The sequence below is a fragment of the Myxozyma melibiosi genome (assembly GCF_037950935.1).
Source record: "Myxozyma melibiosi strain Phaff 52-87 chromosome Unknown BZA70scaffold_9, whole genome shotgun sequence".
NCBI classification, from domain to species: Eukaryota; Fungi; Ascomycota; class Lipomycetes; order Lipomycetales; family Lipomycetaceae; genus Myxozyma; species Myxozyma melibiosi.
In genome coordinates this window covers 316,201-328,120 of record NW_027042923.1, presented here as the reverse complement: position 1 = coordinate 328,120, position 11,920 = coordinate 316,201, and the positions used below count along the sequence as shown (strand labels likewise).

The following is an 11,920-nucleotide window of genomic DNA, read 5'->3' as shown; positions in this document are numbered from 1 at the left end:
ATAGCTCGCACTCGTCTCTGTCTTCTAGATACCTTGACCTTCTGCCAAATACAGCAAGAGACCACCTGCACCCCTTCCAAGCAGACAGACGGCCGACGGCGTGCATGTCAATTTCTTTTCCATTAACGGCTTCCGTCGTCGGAGCTAACTCTCGAGTACATGCACGCTAGCATACGCCTCAACGTCGCTGGTATCTTGACTTTTGACTTGCTCCCCTCGCTTGCACCCCACCATCCCCAGCTGTACCTCTAGCTGTGTTCTCCATCCGTCATCTCATTGGCCAATTCAAACCATGCCTTCCCAGAAACTTAGCAACACGCCATTGTTTTTTCGCACTCTAGTTTTTGCCACTTTCCGCTGCCGAGTCCTGCGATTGCCTCCTGCAACCCTTCCACGGAGGAGAGCAGCCGCCAAGTCCGTCGGCAAAGCCTTGTTTCCTGCCCTGGTACTCGTCCATCTCACGCACGTGAGCGATCGTAGAGACAAGTCCTATTCACCTCTAATTCTCTCGTCCGTCCATGTGCGGCCACTCTCTGGCGTCTGCAGCCGTCGCTGGCTTCGATTCGCTGACATGACTTGAGGCGTGGGCTGCATCTCGTTTAATTCCATGCCAAATTAAATCCTGGCGGAATCTCCGCGCTCTCTCTCTCCTTCCGCTAGTAATCACGGGTAACTCACGGCATACGTAGAAGTAATAATATTAATCAATACATACAAGAAAATACAAGCGACTTTTTTGCTCTTCCAGGTAGCTAAAGTACTGCCAACTCAGCTATCCGGGAAAAGCGATGCCTAGCGCAACAAAACAAAAACAAGCAAGCGACTCCCACTCTGTCATGGGGTACGGTAAAACTAAACTGCGAAATCAAAAAAAAACAAATTCTAATTACATGAATGAGAAAGACAAAGCGAGAAACAAGACAGGATAGCAAGCCGTGATCACATCGTGCTCGTCAACTGACGTAACTTTAACACACACAAAAACGTACTTTGAGGAAAAAGATAGAGAAAAAGAGGAATCACTGAAGCAAGGGGGATACAGACGGTCCGTTTCCAACCGAACCCGGAGCCGAGGTGAGCGCGGCAGAAGACGAGCTCGGCGTATTCACACTTCCGGAGTTTGCAGTCGAGCTAGGCGACAGCGCGCTCATCCCGCCCTGCGCTCCACCAGCACTCGTCATCGGCACCGGCAACGCGATGCCAACCGCCGTCGCAGCGGTCGCGATCGCGCTCTCGCCAAACACACTCACTGACTGCCACGTCATCTGCGTCTTATCCTTGATATCGTCGATCCCGTGCTCCATCTTTGTGATTGCGCTCGAAAACTCCTCCTCGATCGCGTGGCGTCGCTCGGCCAGTTTCTCGCGCTCAAGCTTGCGGCGCTTAAACTCCGCGTCCCACGCCTGCCTTCGCTCCTGATCCGCCCGCTGGAACTCAGCCAACAGCTTCCGTTGTCGCGCCTGAAGCTTCTCGCACTTGCCCGCAATCGAACTCTCGTCCGCTTGCAGTTCACGACCACGCGCCTCGATAGCTTCTTTCCGCTGCTGCAGACGACGTTCGTGCTCATTAGCCTCGCCCATCGCGGCCTGCCATATCTTCCGTCGCTCGCTCACTTCCCGCTCCAGATTCTCTTCTTCCAACTCAAGCTCGACCGTCCGCTTCTGCAGCGTCTCGATCTCCTCCTCCGTCCTCCGCACGCTCTCGCGCAACGCCAGCACTCGCCGCCACGCTCGTTCGTCCCCGCGGTCGCCCGTGCCGAGCCGCGACTTGAGCGCGTCGATCTCGGACCGCAGCGCAGAGAGATGCTTGGAGTGGTCGCGGCGGAACCGTTTCAGCTTTTGCTTTTCTTCCGTGAGCGTCTCGTTCGTCGTACATAGAGTGTCGAGAAGTGTAGTCACTGGCGACAGAGGACGCGATGGTTGCTGCACTTGCGAGGAAACTGTCGATGCTAGATTATAGCTAATTAGTACACAGACAAAATCAGGAACAAGACAACGTAGCACTTACAATCCTTAGGCGACGTGCAAATATCAGTCCGGCAGATGGTAACCTGCCGATACTTGAACTTCTTGCAAATCTCAATCTCATACTCCGTAATCGGCGTCAACCCACTAACCACCAGCAACGTCTCTGCGAACTCCTCCGCCGACTCTGGCAACGAGCCGCCGTTGATCTCGACATCGTCCGCCACTGCGTTTTCGAGCATCTGCACGGTCGCGTCGGCGGGGCCTTCGGAGGTTTGCTGCAGACCGGGGTAGTGTAGTTTTGGCACGATTGTCTGGACTGAGACTTCCGGCCATAAGATGCCATTCACGCGCACTGTGACTCCGTTGTAAAGAGACGCTTGGCATGCGTGGGGTTGGGAACCAACAGCGGCCTGGGTGGGATCGGGGTGGGAGAAAATTGAAGGCACAAGCGAGGTCGGCAGTAACGAGCGATCGTCGTGGCCGTTTAAGTCAGTAGCTGGCAGTGAGGTCGCAGCTTTACCTTCCGCAGAAGCAGAAGCAGAAGCCACAGCATCACCCGGGATAATTTCAAACGCGACCTCGTTCTCGAGAATATACCGCACGCAGCAGTACAGCGCTGGTTCTGTAGCCGACGGCCGATACCCCAGGCCGTTGGCTGACGGATTATCGTCCGAAATCAAAGAGGAGAGCAACGACTGGCTCTCGTCGGCAGTTAACGAAGAGCCGTAACAGTTTTGCGAGGACTCGTCTGCTACTACTGGCTGCGGCTCCGAGAGAATCTGATTGGACTCGCGCGAAGCCAGAACGAGCGTGTTTGCAAGCGCTGACCATAGTGTTTGCTGATAGTGCTTTCCTTCTTTGTTGGTTTTTTTCTTCTTTTTCACAGGGGTGTTATTTGATGATGGTGTAGCAGTCGACGACGGCATGTTGTGAGCAAACGCAACCGCCTCGTAGTCAATGCCGTACCCGTCGCCCAGTATAGCCGGTGACGAACTTGCGGCCGGCATTGAGCTGAGTCTCGTTTCATTCCGTAAAAACATCCGCCGCAGCGAGTGCATCACGCTTTGCCCAACAATATGGATCGCAATCGCTTGGCTGAACCAGCCGGCGGACCCGTACAGAATATCCAGAGTGCGAGGAGAGTTTCCTCCCGATGCTAGGTAGTACTGCGGCGGAATCGGCTCCTGCTCGTATTCGAACGGTGTCGTTGACGAAGAGGATACTGGCGAAAGTGCACCGCGGCGGATCAAGAAAAATGAATGCCGAACGGCGCGCGCGATTTGCAGAAGCGAGGTGCAGTAAATCGCGGTCTTTGACCCACCCCCTCCAAGAGCAGACGCAATAACCGCCGAGCCGAGATCGACCATAATTGCGCGCATGCGCGGTAGAAAGAAAATCGAGATAACTGCGACGGTGATATCGGCAAACAAGACGGTGAGAAGGCTCGGAGAGGCTTGTGTCGCGTGAGTGAGTGCTGAGATCAATGATGACGCCGGAGGGGTGGGCGGCGGGACAAAAGTCAAGGACGCGAAAAGGATATGAATGAAGGAGACAATGAGGTTCGGGAACTGGATTATGAGAATGAAAATAGTGAGAGAGTCGATAAACGGATGAGGCGTGAGGATCGAGTTCTGGACCGAGATCGTCTTGCTGCTGCCAGCCGAGGCCGAGTGTTCGTTATAGAACGAAGATGACTTCCGCAGCGAGCGTTCAGACGACTCATGATGGAGCGGCGTCGTCGGCAACAAAACGTCGCCTTTATTGACCGACAGATCTGATTTCGAAGGCGTCGCAGGTCCCTGAGAGTTAGAAAGCGAACTCGGAGAGTGCACCTGCGAAGACGCCGGCGGCCGTCTTAAAACGTCCGGCGAAGGCAGATCTTGCGCGGCCGAGGGCAACTGCGGAGCGACAGCAGCCGACGCGAGCGATGACGAAGAGCTCGAGGCCGAGCTATTGCTTATATTCGCGCGTCGGGCGGCGGATCCGCGCGCCATGATTGACGGAGCAAAAACAGGTTTCGCTCGGTTCTTGCTGAGCGCTGACGGTGTTTTGCTAGCAAGTTTTGGTCTTTTGACAGGTTCGTTAGGGTGCAAGTCCACACGACAAACCGGAGCACTCCGAGAGAGGATTGTATTGGCGAAACAAGACCTGTCTTCGAGTTCCCGCTAGATCCTCTGTCGAATCAAGATCTATTATCGTCGTGTAAAAGGAAAGGAGTGTAGGTGAAATATTTACACCGTGAAGTGGGTGATATTTTTCTGGTGCCGCATGGACCGAACTTACTTTGAGTAGGAAAATATTATCACGTGCAGCACCAGACCCTCGAAACAACAGTACGAGGCCCTCTGCAATATGCAAGCGCCCCTCCGCCGCGCTCACGAAAATTTGAAAATTAGTTCGGTGCGAAGTGGGTTGCAGACTTCATCTACGTTGAAAGACAACAAGCAAACCATGGCTCTTTCAATTGCTTCACGGAGTCGGCCTTTGGTCGACTTGTCGAGCTTCCGGTCGGTCGCCAACTTGGCTCCGCGTCTGAGCAGCGTGCAGATGCAACCACAGCTTGAGCAACGCCGCGCATACGAGGCAGCGCTTCCGAAGCAGCGCCGACAGAGGAGGCATTTGCTTCCTGGCAAGACCCGGCCGCCATTATATCACAAGTTTGATTGCTTGGTTGAATTATCAGACGGATCGACGTTTGTTCGCCAATCACCTTTCCCCCGAGTCGAATGGAGATACCTGCGAGACCAGCGGGTTCATCCATTGTGGAATCCTACCATTGCCGGATTCACTGCCGTGCAGGCCGACAACGCCGGCCGGGTTGCCAAGTTCAACCAGAAGTTTGTCAGCGATTTGTTTGAGGGAGATGAGGAAGGTGTGGCCGAGGATGGCTCGCTGTTTGACGAGAATGTTGATGCTTTGTTTGGTGACTTTGAGCACAAGGAGTCGCTCAATGTCCGCGTCTACCAGCGTGTCCGATCAAAGGGAAAGAAGGGTTCGAGCGGCAAGGGCAGATACTCGTAGTTTTGCGGCAGTGTTGTGTTTTGCATATGTAAATAGCGCTAGCGAATATATTATGGATATGTACAGAAATCTAATTTACAAAGAACGAAGAACGTATTTTTACTCGTGACTGAGGTGGCTCCGACGAACTTTTGGCTTCTCGTCGGCGGCAGCGTCATTTGCAACGTGCACGCGAACAAACTGTCGGTTAAAGTACACGAGAGCGGGAGGTGGTGGTTTGAGATTCTCGTCCTCGAGCTCGAGTCGTTCGACCTCGCCTACCCATATTTCGTGATCCCGCACGGAGAAGCAGTGCTTTGCAGTACAGTCAACCCTGGCGAATGCGATATTCGCCGGCCGCGTGCTCGATGACTCTGATGAGTCGGGTGAGTGCTCGTCTGGCTTGAGTACTCGCGTGCGATTAAGCATCGGGGTCTCAAAAGGCGCATCAGAAACCGGGAACCAATCGACCCCGACAACCTCCACGTCTTGCTCCAGATAGTCAGTCTCTTTCAGGTTTGCAGGACGCGCAACGCCCGCAAACCCCCGAGCGATTTCCTCAGCAGCGGGGGCGCCGGAGAGAAAGTTAACGCTGAACCTGCCCGAGTCGTGGATAAGTCTAGAAGTACTCGAGGGGAGCTTGAGATTGAAAGTGATCAAGGGCGCGGCCTGGTCGGAGACCGAGAGCGAGGTCACGGACGAGACGGTCGCGGCCCGGCGGTCGTTGGCGTGGGCGGCGGAAATGACGGCAAGCGGAGCGGCATGGCGGGCCATGAGCTGCTTGAACCGCAGGCTCAGGTCGTGGCAGACAGCCGAGGAGTGCAGGCCGCGGGCCGCATGTGGAATCCGCATCTATGTGGGGGGGATCATCAGATATTGACGATGGGTGAATGCGAATGCCGGAGAGGTTGGATAGCAAAGTTTAAGTGTGATGGCGAGGACGTGTGTTGAGTGATTGTGAAGACGCGGAGGGCGTTCAGGGGCAGATCAGATGAGGAAGTGGAGATGAGGAGTTCTAGTAGATTCCCGTTCAGTGCAGAGCAGAGCAGTGCAGTCGGATGGTATGTGAAGATAGCCATGATTCTACTCATTGTTGAGGAACTATCTACAATTGATCTGAAGAAAACACGACACTACGAGTAGCTGGATGTTGTAGATATCAAAGATACACTCAGCAGTAGAACCCCAGCCCGTCCACCCGCAACCCGTCCAGGGACTCGTAGACGCAACAGCAGTAATAATTACAACATCAACAACATCAACAACTACAAAACCCCAGAACTTCTCGATAAACCAACGACCAGCTGCCGGCCGATGGAAAGGCGGAGAAAGTCAAACGGCAGCGCGCCGCACGACGGGTTTCCACAATATTCTGTGGAAGGTTCAAGAACAAACCGCCGGGCGGCGTATATTTTCACGCGCATCCGCCCTTCTCGCGTTGAATTTTTTTCTCTTCCCCATACAAAGTCTGCAAATTAAGCTGCTTTTTTGCTACTCACATAATTCACAATGGCTGAGACTGAACAATTTGGTATGTAGATCTCTTTGTTTCTATCTGTTGATCCTTCTTGCTAACTGTCGCTCTACAGAATTTCAGGCGGAGATCTCGCAGTTGATGAGCTTGATCATCAACACCGTCTACTCGAACAAGGTATGTCATTGATCTTACAATCTACATCTCTTGTCTCTCAGTGCTCTTACTAACTAATCACTCTCAGGAAATCTTCCTGCGAGAACTGATCTCCAACTGCTCGGATGCTCTCGACAAGATCCGCTACGAGGCTCTTTCTGATCCCTCCAAGCTCGAGACCGAGCCCGAGCTCTACATCCGCATCACCCCCAAGCCCGAGCAAGGAATCCTCGAGCTCCGTGATACCGGTATCGGTATGACCAAGGCTGACCTCGTCAACAACCTCGGAACCATCGCCAAGTCTGGCACCAAGGCCTTCATGGAGGCTCTCTCCGCCGGTGCTGATGTCTCGATGATCGGTCAGTTCGGTGTCGGTTTCTACTCCCTCTTCCTTGTCGCCGACCGTGTCCAGGTCATCTCCAAGCACAACGACGACGAGCAGTACATCTGGGAGTCGTCTGCTGGCGGCCGATTCACCATCACCCTCGACACCGAGAACGAGAGAATCTCCCGCGGTACCATCATCCGTCTCTTCATGAAGGAGGACCAGAAGGAGTACCTCGAGGAGAAGCGCATCAAGGACATTGTCAAGCGCCACTCTGAGTTCGTTGCCTACCCCATCCAGCTCGTCGTCACCAAGGAGGTCGAGAAGGACGCTCCCGAGGAGGAGGAGGAGGAGAAGGTCGACGACGACAAGGCCCCCAAGATCGAGGAGGTCGACGAGGAGGAGGAGGAGAAGAAGAAGGAGTCCAAGAAGATCAAGGAGATCGTCACCGAGAACGAGGAGCTCAACAAGACCAAGCCCCTGTGGACTCGCAACCCCTCCGACATCACCGAGGAGGAGTACGCTGCTTTCTACAAGTCGATCTCCAACGACTGGGAGGACCACCTTGCCGTCAAGCACTTCTCTGTCGAGGGTCAGCTCGAGTTCCGTGCCATCCTCTTCGTTCCTCGTCGTGCTCCCTTCGACCTCTTCGAGTCTAAGAAGAAGAAGAACAACATCAAGCTCTACGTCCGCCGCGTCTTCATCACCGACGACTGCGAGGAGCTCATTCCCGAGTGGCTCGGATTCGTCCGTGGTGTTGTCGACTCTGAGGACCTTCCTCTCAACCTGTCGCGTGAGTTGCTGCAGCAGAACAAGATCCTCAAGGTCATCCGCAAGAACATTGTCAAGAAGACCCTCGAGATGTTCACCGAGATCGCCGAGGACCGTGAGCAGTTTGACAAGTTCTACACTGCCTTCTCCAAGAACATCAAGCTTGGAATCCACGAGGATGCTCAGAACCGCAACGTTCTTGCCAAGCTCCTGAGATACAACTCGACCAAGTCTGTTGACGAGCTTACCTCGCTCACCGACTACGTCACCCGTATGCCCGAGCACCAGAAGAACATCTACTACATCACCGGTGAGAGCTTGAAGGCTGTCGAGAAGTCGCCCTTCCTCGATGCTCTCAAGGCCAAGAACTTTGAGGTTCTCTTCATGGTTGACCCCATTGACGAGTACGCCATGACTCAGCTCAAGGAGTTTGAGGGCAAGACTCTTGTCGACATCACCAAGGACTACGAGCTCGAGGAGACCGAGGAGGAGAAGGCCCAGCGCGAGGCTGAGGAGAAGGAGTACGAGTCGCTTGCCAAGAGCCTCAAGGAGATTCTCGGCGACCAGGTCGAGAAGGTTGTTGTCTCGCACAAGCTCGTCGACGCCCCTGCTGCTATCCGCACTGGCCAGTTCGGCTGGTCTGCCAACATGGAGCGTATCATGAAGGCCCAGGCTCTGCGTGACACCTCGATGTCGTCGTACATGTCGTCGAAGAAGACCTTCGAGATCTCGCCCAAGTCGCCCATCATCAAGGAGCTCAAGAACAAGGTCGAGGCCGATGGTGTCAACGACCGCACTGTTCGGGATCTGACCACCCTTCTGTACGAGACCGCCCTGCTCACCTCCGGCTTCTCGCTCGAGGAGCCCAACTCTTTCGCCAGCCGGATCAACAGACTTATCTCGCTCGGCCTCAACATCGACGAGACCGAGGAGGAGGCCCCTGCCGCTGCCACCGAGGCTGCTACCGAGGAGGTCGCTGCCGAGTCCGCTATGGAGGAGGTCGACTAAACGGCTTTTGAAGATGGTTTACCAAATTAGCATTGCTTCTTTTCCGAACAACTCTCATTTCTTTCAAATGTCTATATTTTCTCTTTGTGTTTATTGGTTTACTTTTCATTTGCGTTGCGTTTGTTTGTAACAAAATTTCGGTTAGTTAGTCAAAATGGGATCTTACGATATGATTAATGAAAAAATCAGTGCTCGTAACCAGCGTGGTCGCGACGCCTGTCGCTTAAGAGTGTGGCGCCCTGCATGCCTCCTGGCTCTAGATGAGATTGTGGCTCATTTTCAGCAACATTCACGACGACTTTGAGCTGTTCGACAGTAAAGAAGATGTTTATAATCTTCAGAATTTACTGAATTTTTTGAAGCCTTTTACCGTCTACGTAGCACGTTCATTGTACGCAGGTAATCGAGTTCAGTGAACAGTCCTGTCTTTTGCGTCAGGAGTTAAAGAAATTGAACGCCGCACACTCAGCACTCTAGAAAGCTTACATAATGGCTCAGTCATACACCTCAGTTGTATTTATCCGATTCTGCCGGGTCAGGGGTTGAAGCTTAACTTGGCTATTTGCCTGCCTCCCACTTTACTATGGACGGTAGCGGGAAACACCTTCGATATCGCTGTAGCAACGGTGTTGAATGAATTTCAGTCTATTGACTATGGAAACGCGTGTTTGAGTGTATCTGTATAGTAATCTGGATAACGAAGCGGAGAAACTTCCCATTGCGGATGTTCTGCGAGTGCCCTGATTTTTGCCGGCCGCTATTCTGGGCTTATATGCACCAAGCTATGCCGCACTATAGACACGTGGTTCACAGCCCAAACTACCACCCGCCGTCCCAGCCGAATCGCGCCTAAGTCCAAGTCCCTTCAGGCGCGAGCCTCCACACCGCTCCGGTTTAAACAGCACCGTCCCCCACAGCCCAATCCAATGCCTTCGTCTTCTATCCAGACTCTTATCCTCGAAGGCCCTATTGTGTGTCTCCCTTGATTATCTGCTTTGACTGTCGCTATCTCTGGGTAGACTACTTACCTTGCTGATTCACAGGACCTCGTTGGCCAGCAACTCGCGGACTCTATTACAAACTACTACGTCTCCCTCGTCGGTGTAAGCTCAATCCCCAGGCAAGTCATGTCATGCACAGGCATCTAACTCACTCGATGTACAGGTCATTGGCTTTATCTCGGGATATATCGCGCAAGACATCAAAATCACCGTCTACACCTGCGCTGTTCTCTTCACAATCGGATTCTTTGTTGTTGTCCCGCCTTGGCCAGCCTACAAGCGGAATCCTCTCAAGTTTTTGGATCCCACGCCGAAAAACTAGTGTCAATTCTCATTTAATCCTCTAAATTTTTGTTTATCTGCATTTATATTTATATTCAATTTCTCGATAAAGATGGGTAGCGACGATCTCTTCTTGGTAAGTCTACGTGTCTTTACCCACTACGACCCGTGCCGATGATTGACTAACGCGGCAATCTACAGGGCTTTGACTTATCGACCCAGCAAATCAAAGTTATCGCCATCAACAATAAACTAGAGCCGATCCTCGAAGCCAACGTGGAGTTTGACGTCGACACGGCAGAATACGGTACGAAAAAAGGTGTCTTTACGAATCATGCGCTCAACGAAGTATACGCGCCTGTCGCGATGTGGATCAAGGCGTTTGATATCCTACTCGGCAAGTTACAGAAAGCGGGGCTGAAGTTTGCGAATGTGAAGGGTATCTCCGGCGCGGGCCAGCAGCATGGCTCGGTGTATTGGACCAAGGAAGCCACCAGCCTTCTTGCCAATCTCGATCCCAGCCAACCGCTCGAGCCGCAGTTGAAGGGCAAGGCGTTTTCACACGAAATGAGCCCAAATTGGCAGGATCACAGTACAGTGAAGGAGTGTGAGGAGATTGAGAGCAAGGTCGGTGGACCGGACAAATTGGCGGAGATCACTGGGTCGAAGTCGCATCATCGGTTTACAGGTCCTCAGATCTTGCGCGTGAGACATAGACATCCTGAAGAGTACGAAAACACCGATAGAATCTCTCTTGTCTCGAGCTTTCTTGCGTCGTTGATGCTCGGCGCCATCGCGCCTTTGGATGTGAGCGACGTCTGTGGGATGAATCTCTGGGATATCCCGAACGAGAAGTGGGACGACGAGATCGTGCAGATCGTAGCCGGCGGCGGTGAGGCTGAGAAGAAAGAGCTGCTGAGGAAACTCGGCGACGTCGAGCCTGATGGAGGTAAGCATATCGGTCCCATCAGCGACTACTTTGTCAAGCGGTATGGGTTCTCAAAGGACTGCGTGATCACTCCCATCACCGGCGACAACCCGGCAACAATTCTTGCGCTCCCACTCCGCCCTCTCGACGTCATTGTCTCGTTAGGAACGTCGACGACCCTGCTAGTTTCCACACCAGTCTACAAAACCTCGCCATCCTATCACATGTTTTCTCATCCGACTAGCAAAGGTCTTTACATGGGCATGCTGTGCTACTGCAACGGTGCGCTCGCCCGCGAGAAGATCCGCGACGAAATCAATAAAGTCAAGCCTGCGTCCGCCGAGGATCCGTGGAGCTCGTTCAACGACGCTGTTACCGCCTATCCTCCGCTCGGATCCGAATCCGAGGATAAGCTGGGCATCTACTTCCCTCTACCCGAGATCGTGCCTGACTGCCAAGCGGGTACGTGGCGCTACATCGATAACCACAAGGACGGACTGAAGCCAGCTTCTGGCCCGAGTGACTGGGACACTCCCCTGGCCGACGCGCGCGCGATTCTCGAGAGCCAGAACCTCAGCATGCGCTTGCGCGCCGGCCCGCTGCTATCCGAACTCGGTCAGCCCAGACGCGTCTACGTCGTCGGCGGCGGTTCCAAGAACGCTGCGATCTGCCAGGTGACAGGCGAGGTTCTCGGTCCCTCGGAAGGCGTCTACCGCCTCGAGCTTAGCAACGCGTGCGCGCTGGGCTCAGCGTACAAGGCGCTCTGGAGCATCGAGCGCACGGTGGTGGGTAAGGACGAGAGCACCGGCGCGGAGATTTACGAGAGCTTTGAGGACTTTTTGGGCGAGCGATGGGACGAGAGTACGATGATTAACAAGGTCGATGTTGGATATAGAAAGGGGGTGTGGGAACGTTACGGAGCTGCTTTGAAGGCATTCGAGGAGTTGGAGCAGATCGCAGTTTCTAGCCCGCCTCAGGAAGAGTAATAGCTGTAGCTCAAAATAATAA

At 53.6% G+C, this 11,920-nt stretch overlaps 5 protein-coding genes across 5 annotated transcripts; 3 read left to right on the top strand and 2 right to left on the bottom strand.

Moving 5' to 3' along the window:
- Positions 1–1,019: 1,019 nt before the first annotated feature.
- BZA70DRAFT_290633 (uncharacterized protein) lies at positions 1,020–3,961 on the bottom strand (the record flags this gene model as incomplete). Its single annotated transcript, XM_064914226.1, has 2 exons — positions 1,020–1,948; positions 2,008–3,961. 2 exons carry the CDS (start codon positions 3,959–3,961, stop codon positions 1,020–1,022), a joined length of 2,883 nt encoding a protein of 960 aa, XP_064767116.1.
- A 457-nt stretch (positions 3,962–4,418) lies between these two features.
- On the top strand, positions 4,419–4,988 carry BZA70DRAFT_290632 (uncharacterized protein; the record flags this gene model as incomplete). The annotated part of the gene is made up of 1 exon (XM_064914225.1): positions 4,419–4,988. One exon carries the CDS (start codon positions 4,419–4,421, stop codon positions 4,986–4,988), a length of 570 nt encoding a protein of 189 aa, XP_064767115.1.
- Positions 4,989–5,087: 99 nt separating this feature from the next.
- Positions 5,088–5,819, bottom strand: BZA70DRAFT_268492 (flavin reductase like domain-containing protein; the record flags this gene model as incomplete). Its single annotated transcript, XM_064911166.1, has 1 exon — positions 5,088–5,819. The coding sequence occupies one exon, from the start codon at positions 5,817–5,819 to the stop codon at positions 5,088–5,090; it is 732 nt and encodes a 243-aa protein (XP_064767114.1).
- Positions 5,820–6,371: 552 nt separating this feature from the next.
- BZA70DRAFT_281429 (Hsp90 protein-domain-containing protein) lies at positions 6,372–8,891 on the top strand. The gene is made up of 3 exons (XM_064913120.1): positions 6,372–6,498; positions 6,557–6,618; positions 6,686–8,891. The coding sequence occupies exons 1-3, from the start codon at positions 6,477–6,479 to the stop codon at positions 8,699–8,701; spliced, it is 2,100 nt and encodes a 699-aa protein (XP_064767113.1). The 5' UTR covers positions 6,372–6,476; the 3' UTR covers positions 8,702–8,891.
- Positions 8,892–9,892: 1,001 nt separating this feature from the next.
- BZA70DRAFT_199893 (uncharacterized protein) lies at positions 9,893–11,919 on the top strand. The gene is made up of 2 exons (XM_064910120.1): positions 9,893–10,120; positions 10,186–11,919. Exons 1-2 carry the CDS (start codon positions 10,097–10,099, stop codon positions 11,896–11,898), a joined length of 1,737 nt encoding a protein of 578 aa, XP_064767112.1. The 5' UTR covers positions 9,893–10,096; the 3' UTR covers positions 11,899–11,919.
- Position 11,920: the final 1 nt, after the last annotated feature.

Excerpts from the sequence above, each read along its gene's own strand:
- BZA70DRAFT_281429 (XM_064913120.1), top strand. The coding sequence starts at position 6,477 with ATGGCTGAGACTGAACAATTTG. Across the intron at positions 6,499-6,556 it reads GGCTGAGACTGAACAATTTG|AATTTCAGGCGGAGATCTCG; the intron begins GTATGTAGATCT and ends GTCGCTCTACAG. Across the intron at positions 6,619-6,685 it reads ACACCGTCTACTCGAACAAG|GAAATCTTCCTGCGAGAACT; the intron begins GTATGTCATTGA and ends AATCACTCTCAG.
- BZA70DRAFT_199893 (XM_064910120.1), top strand. The coding sequence starts at position 10,097 with ATGGGTAGCGACGATCTCTTCTTG. Across the intron at positions 10,121-10,185 it reads GTAGCGACGATCTCTTCTTG|GGCTTTGACTTATCGACCCA; the intron begins GTAAGTCTACGT and ends GGCAATCTACAG.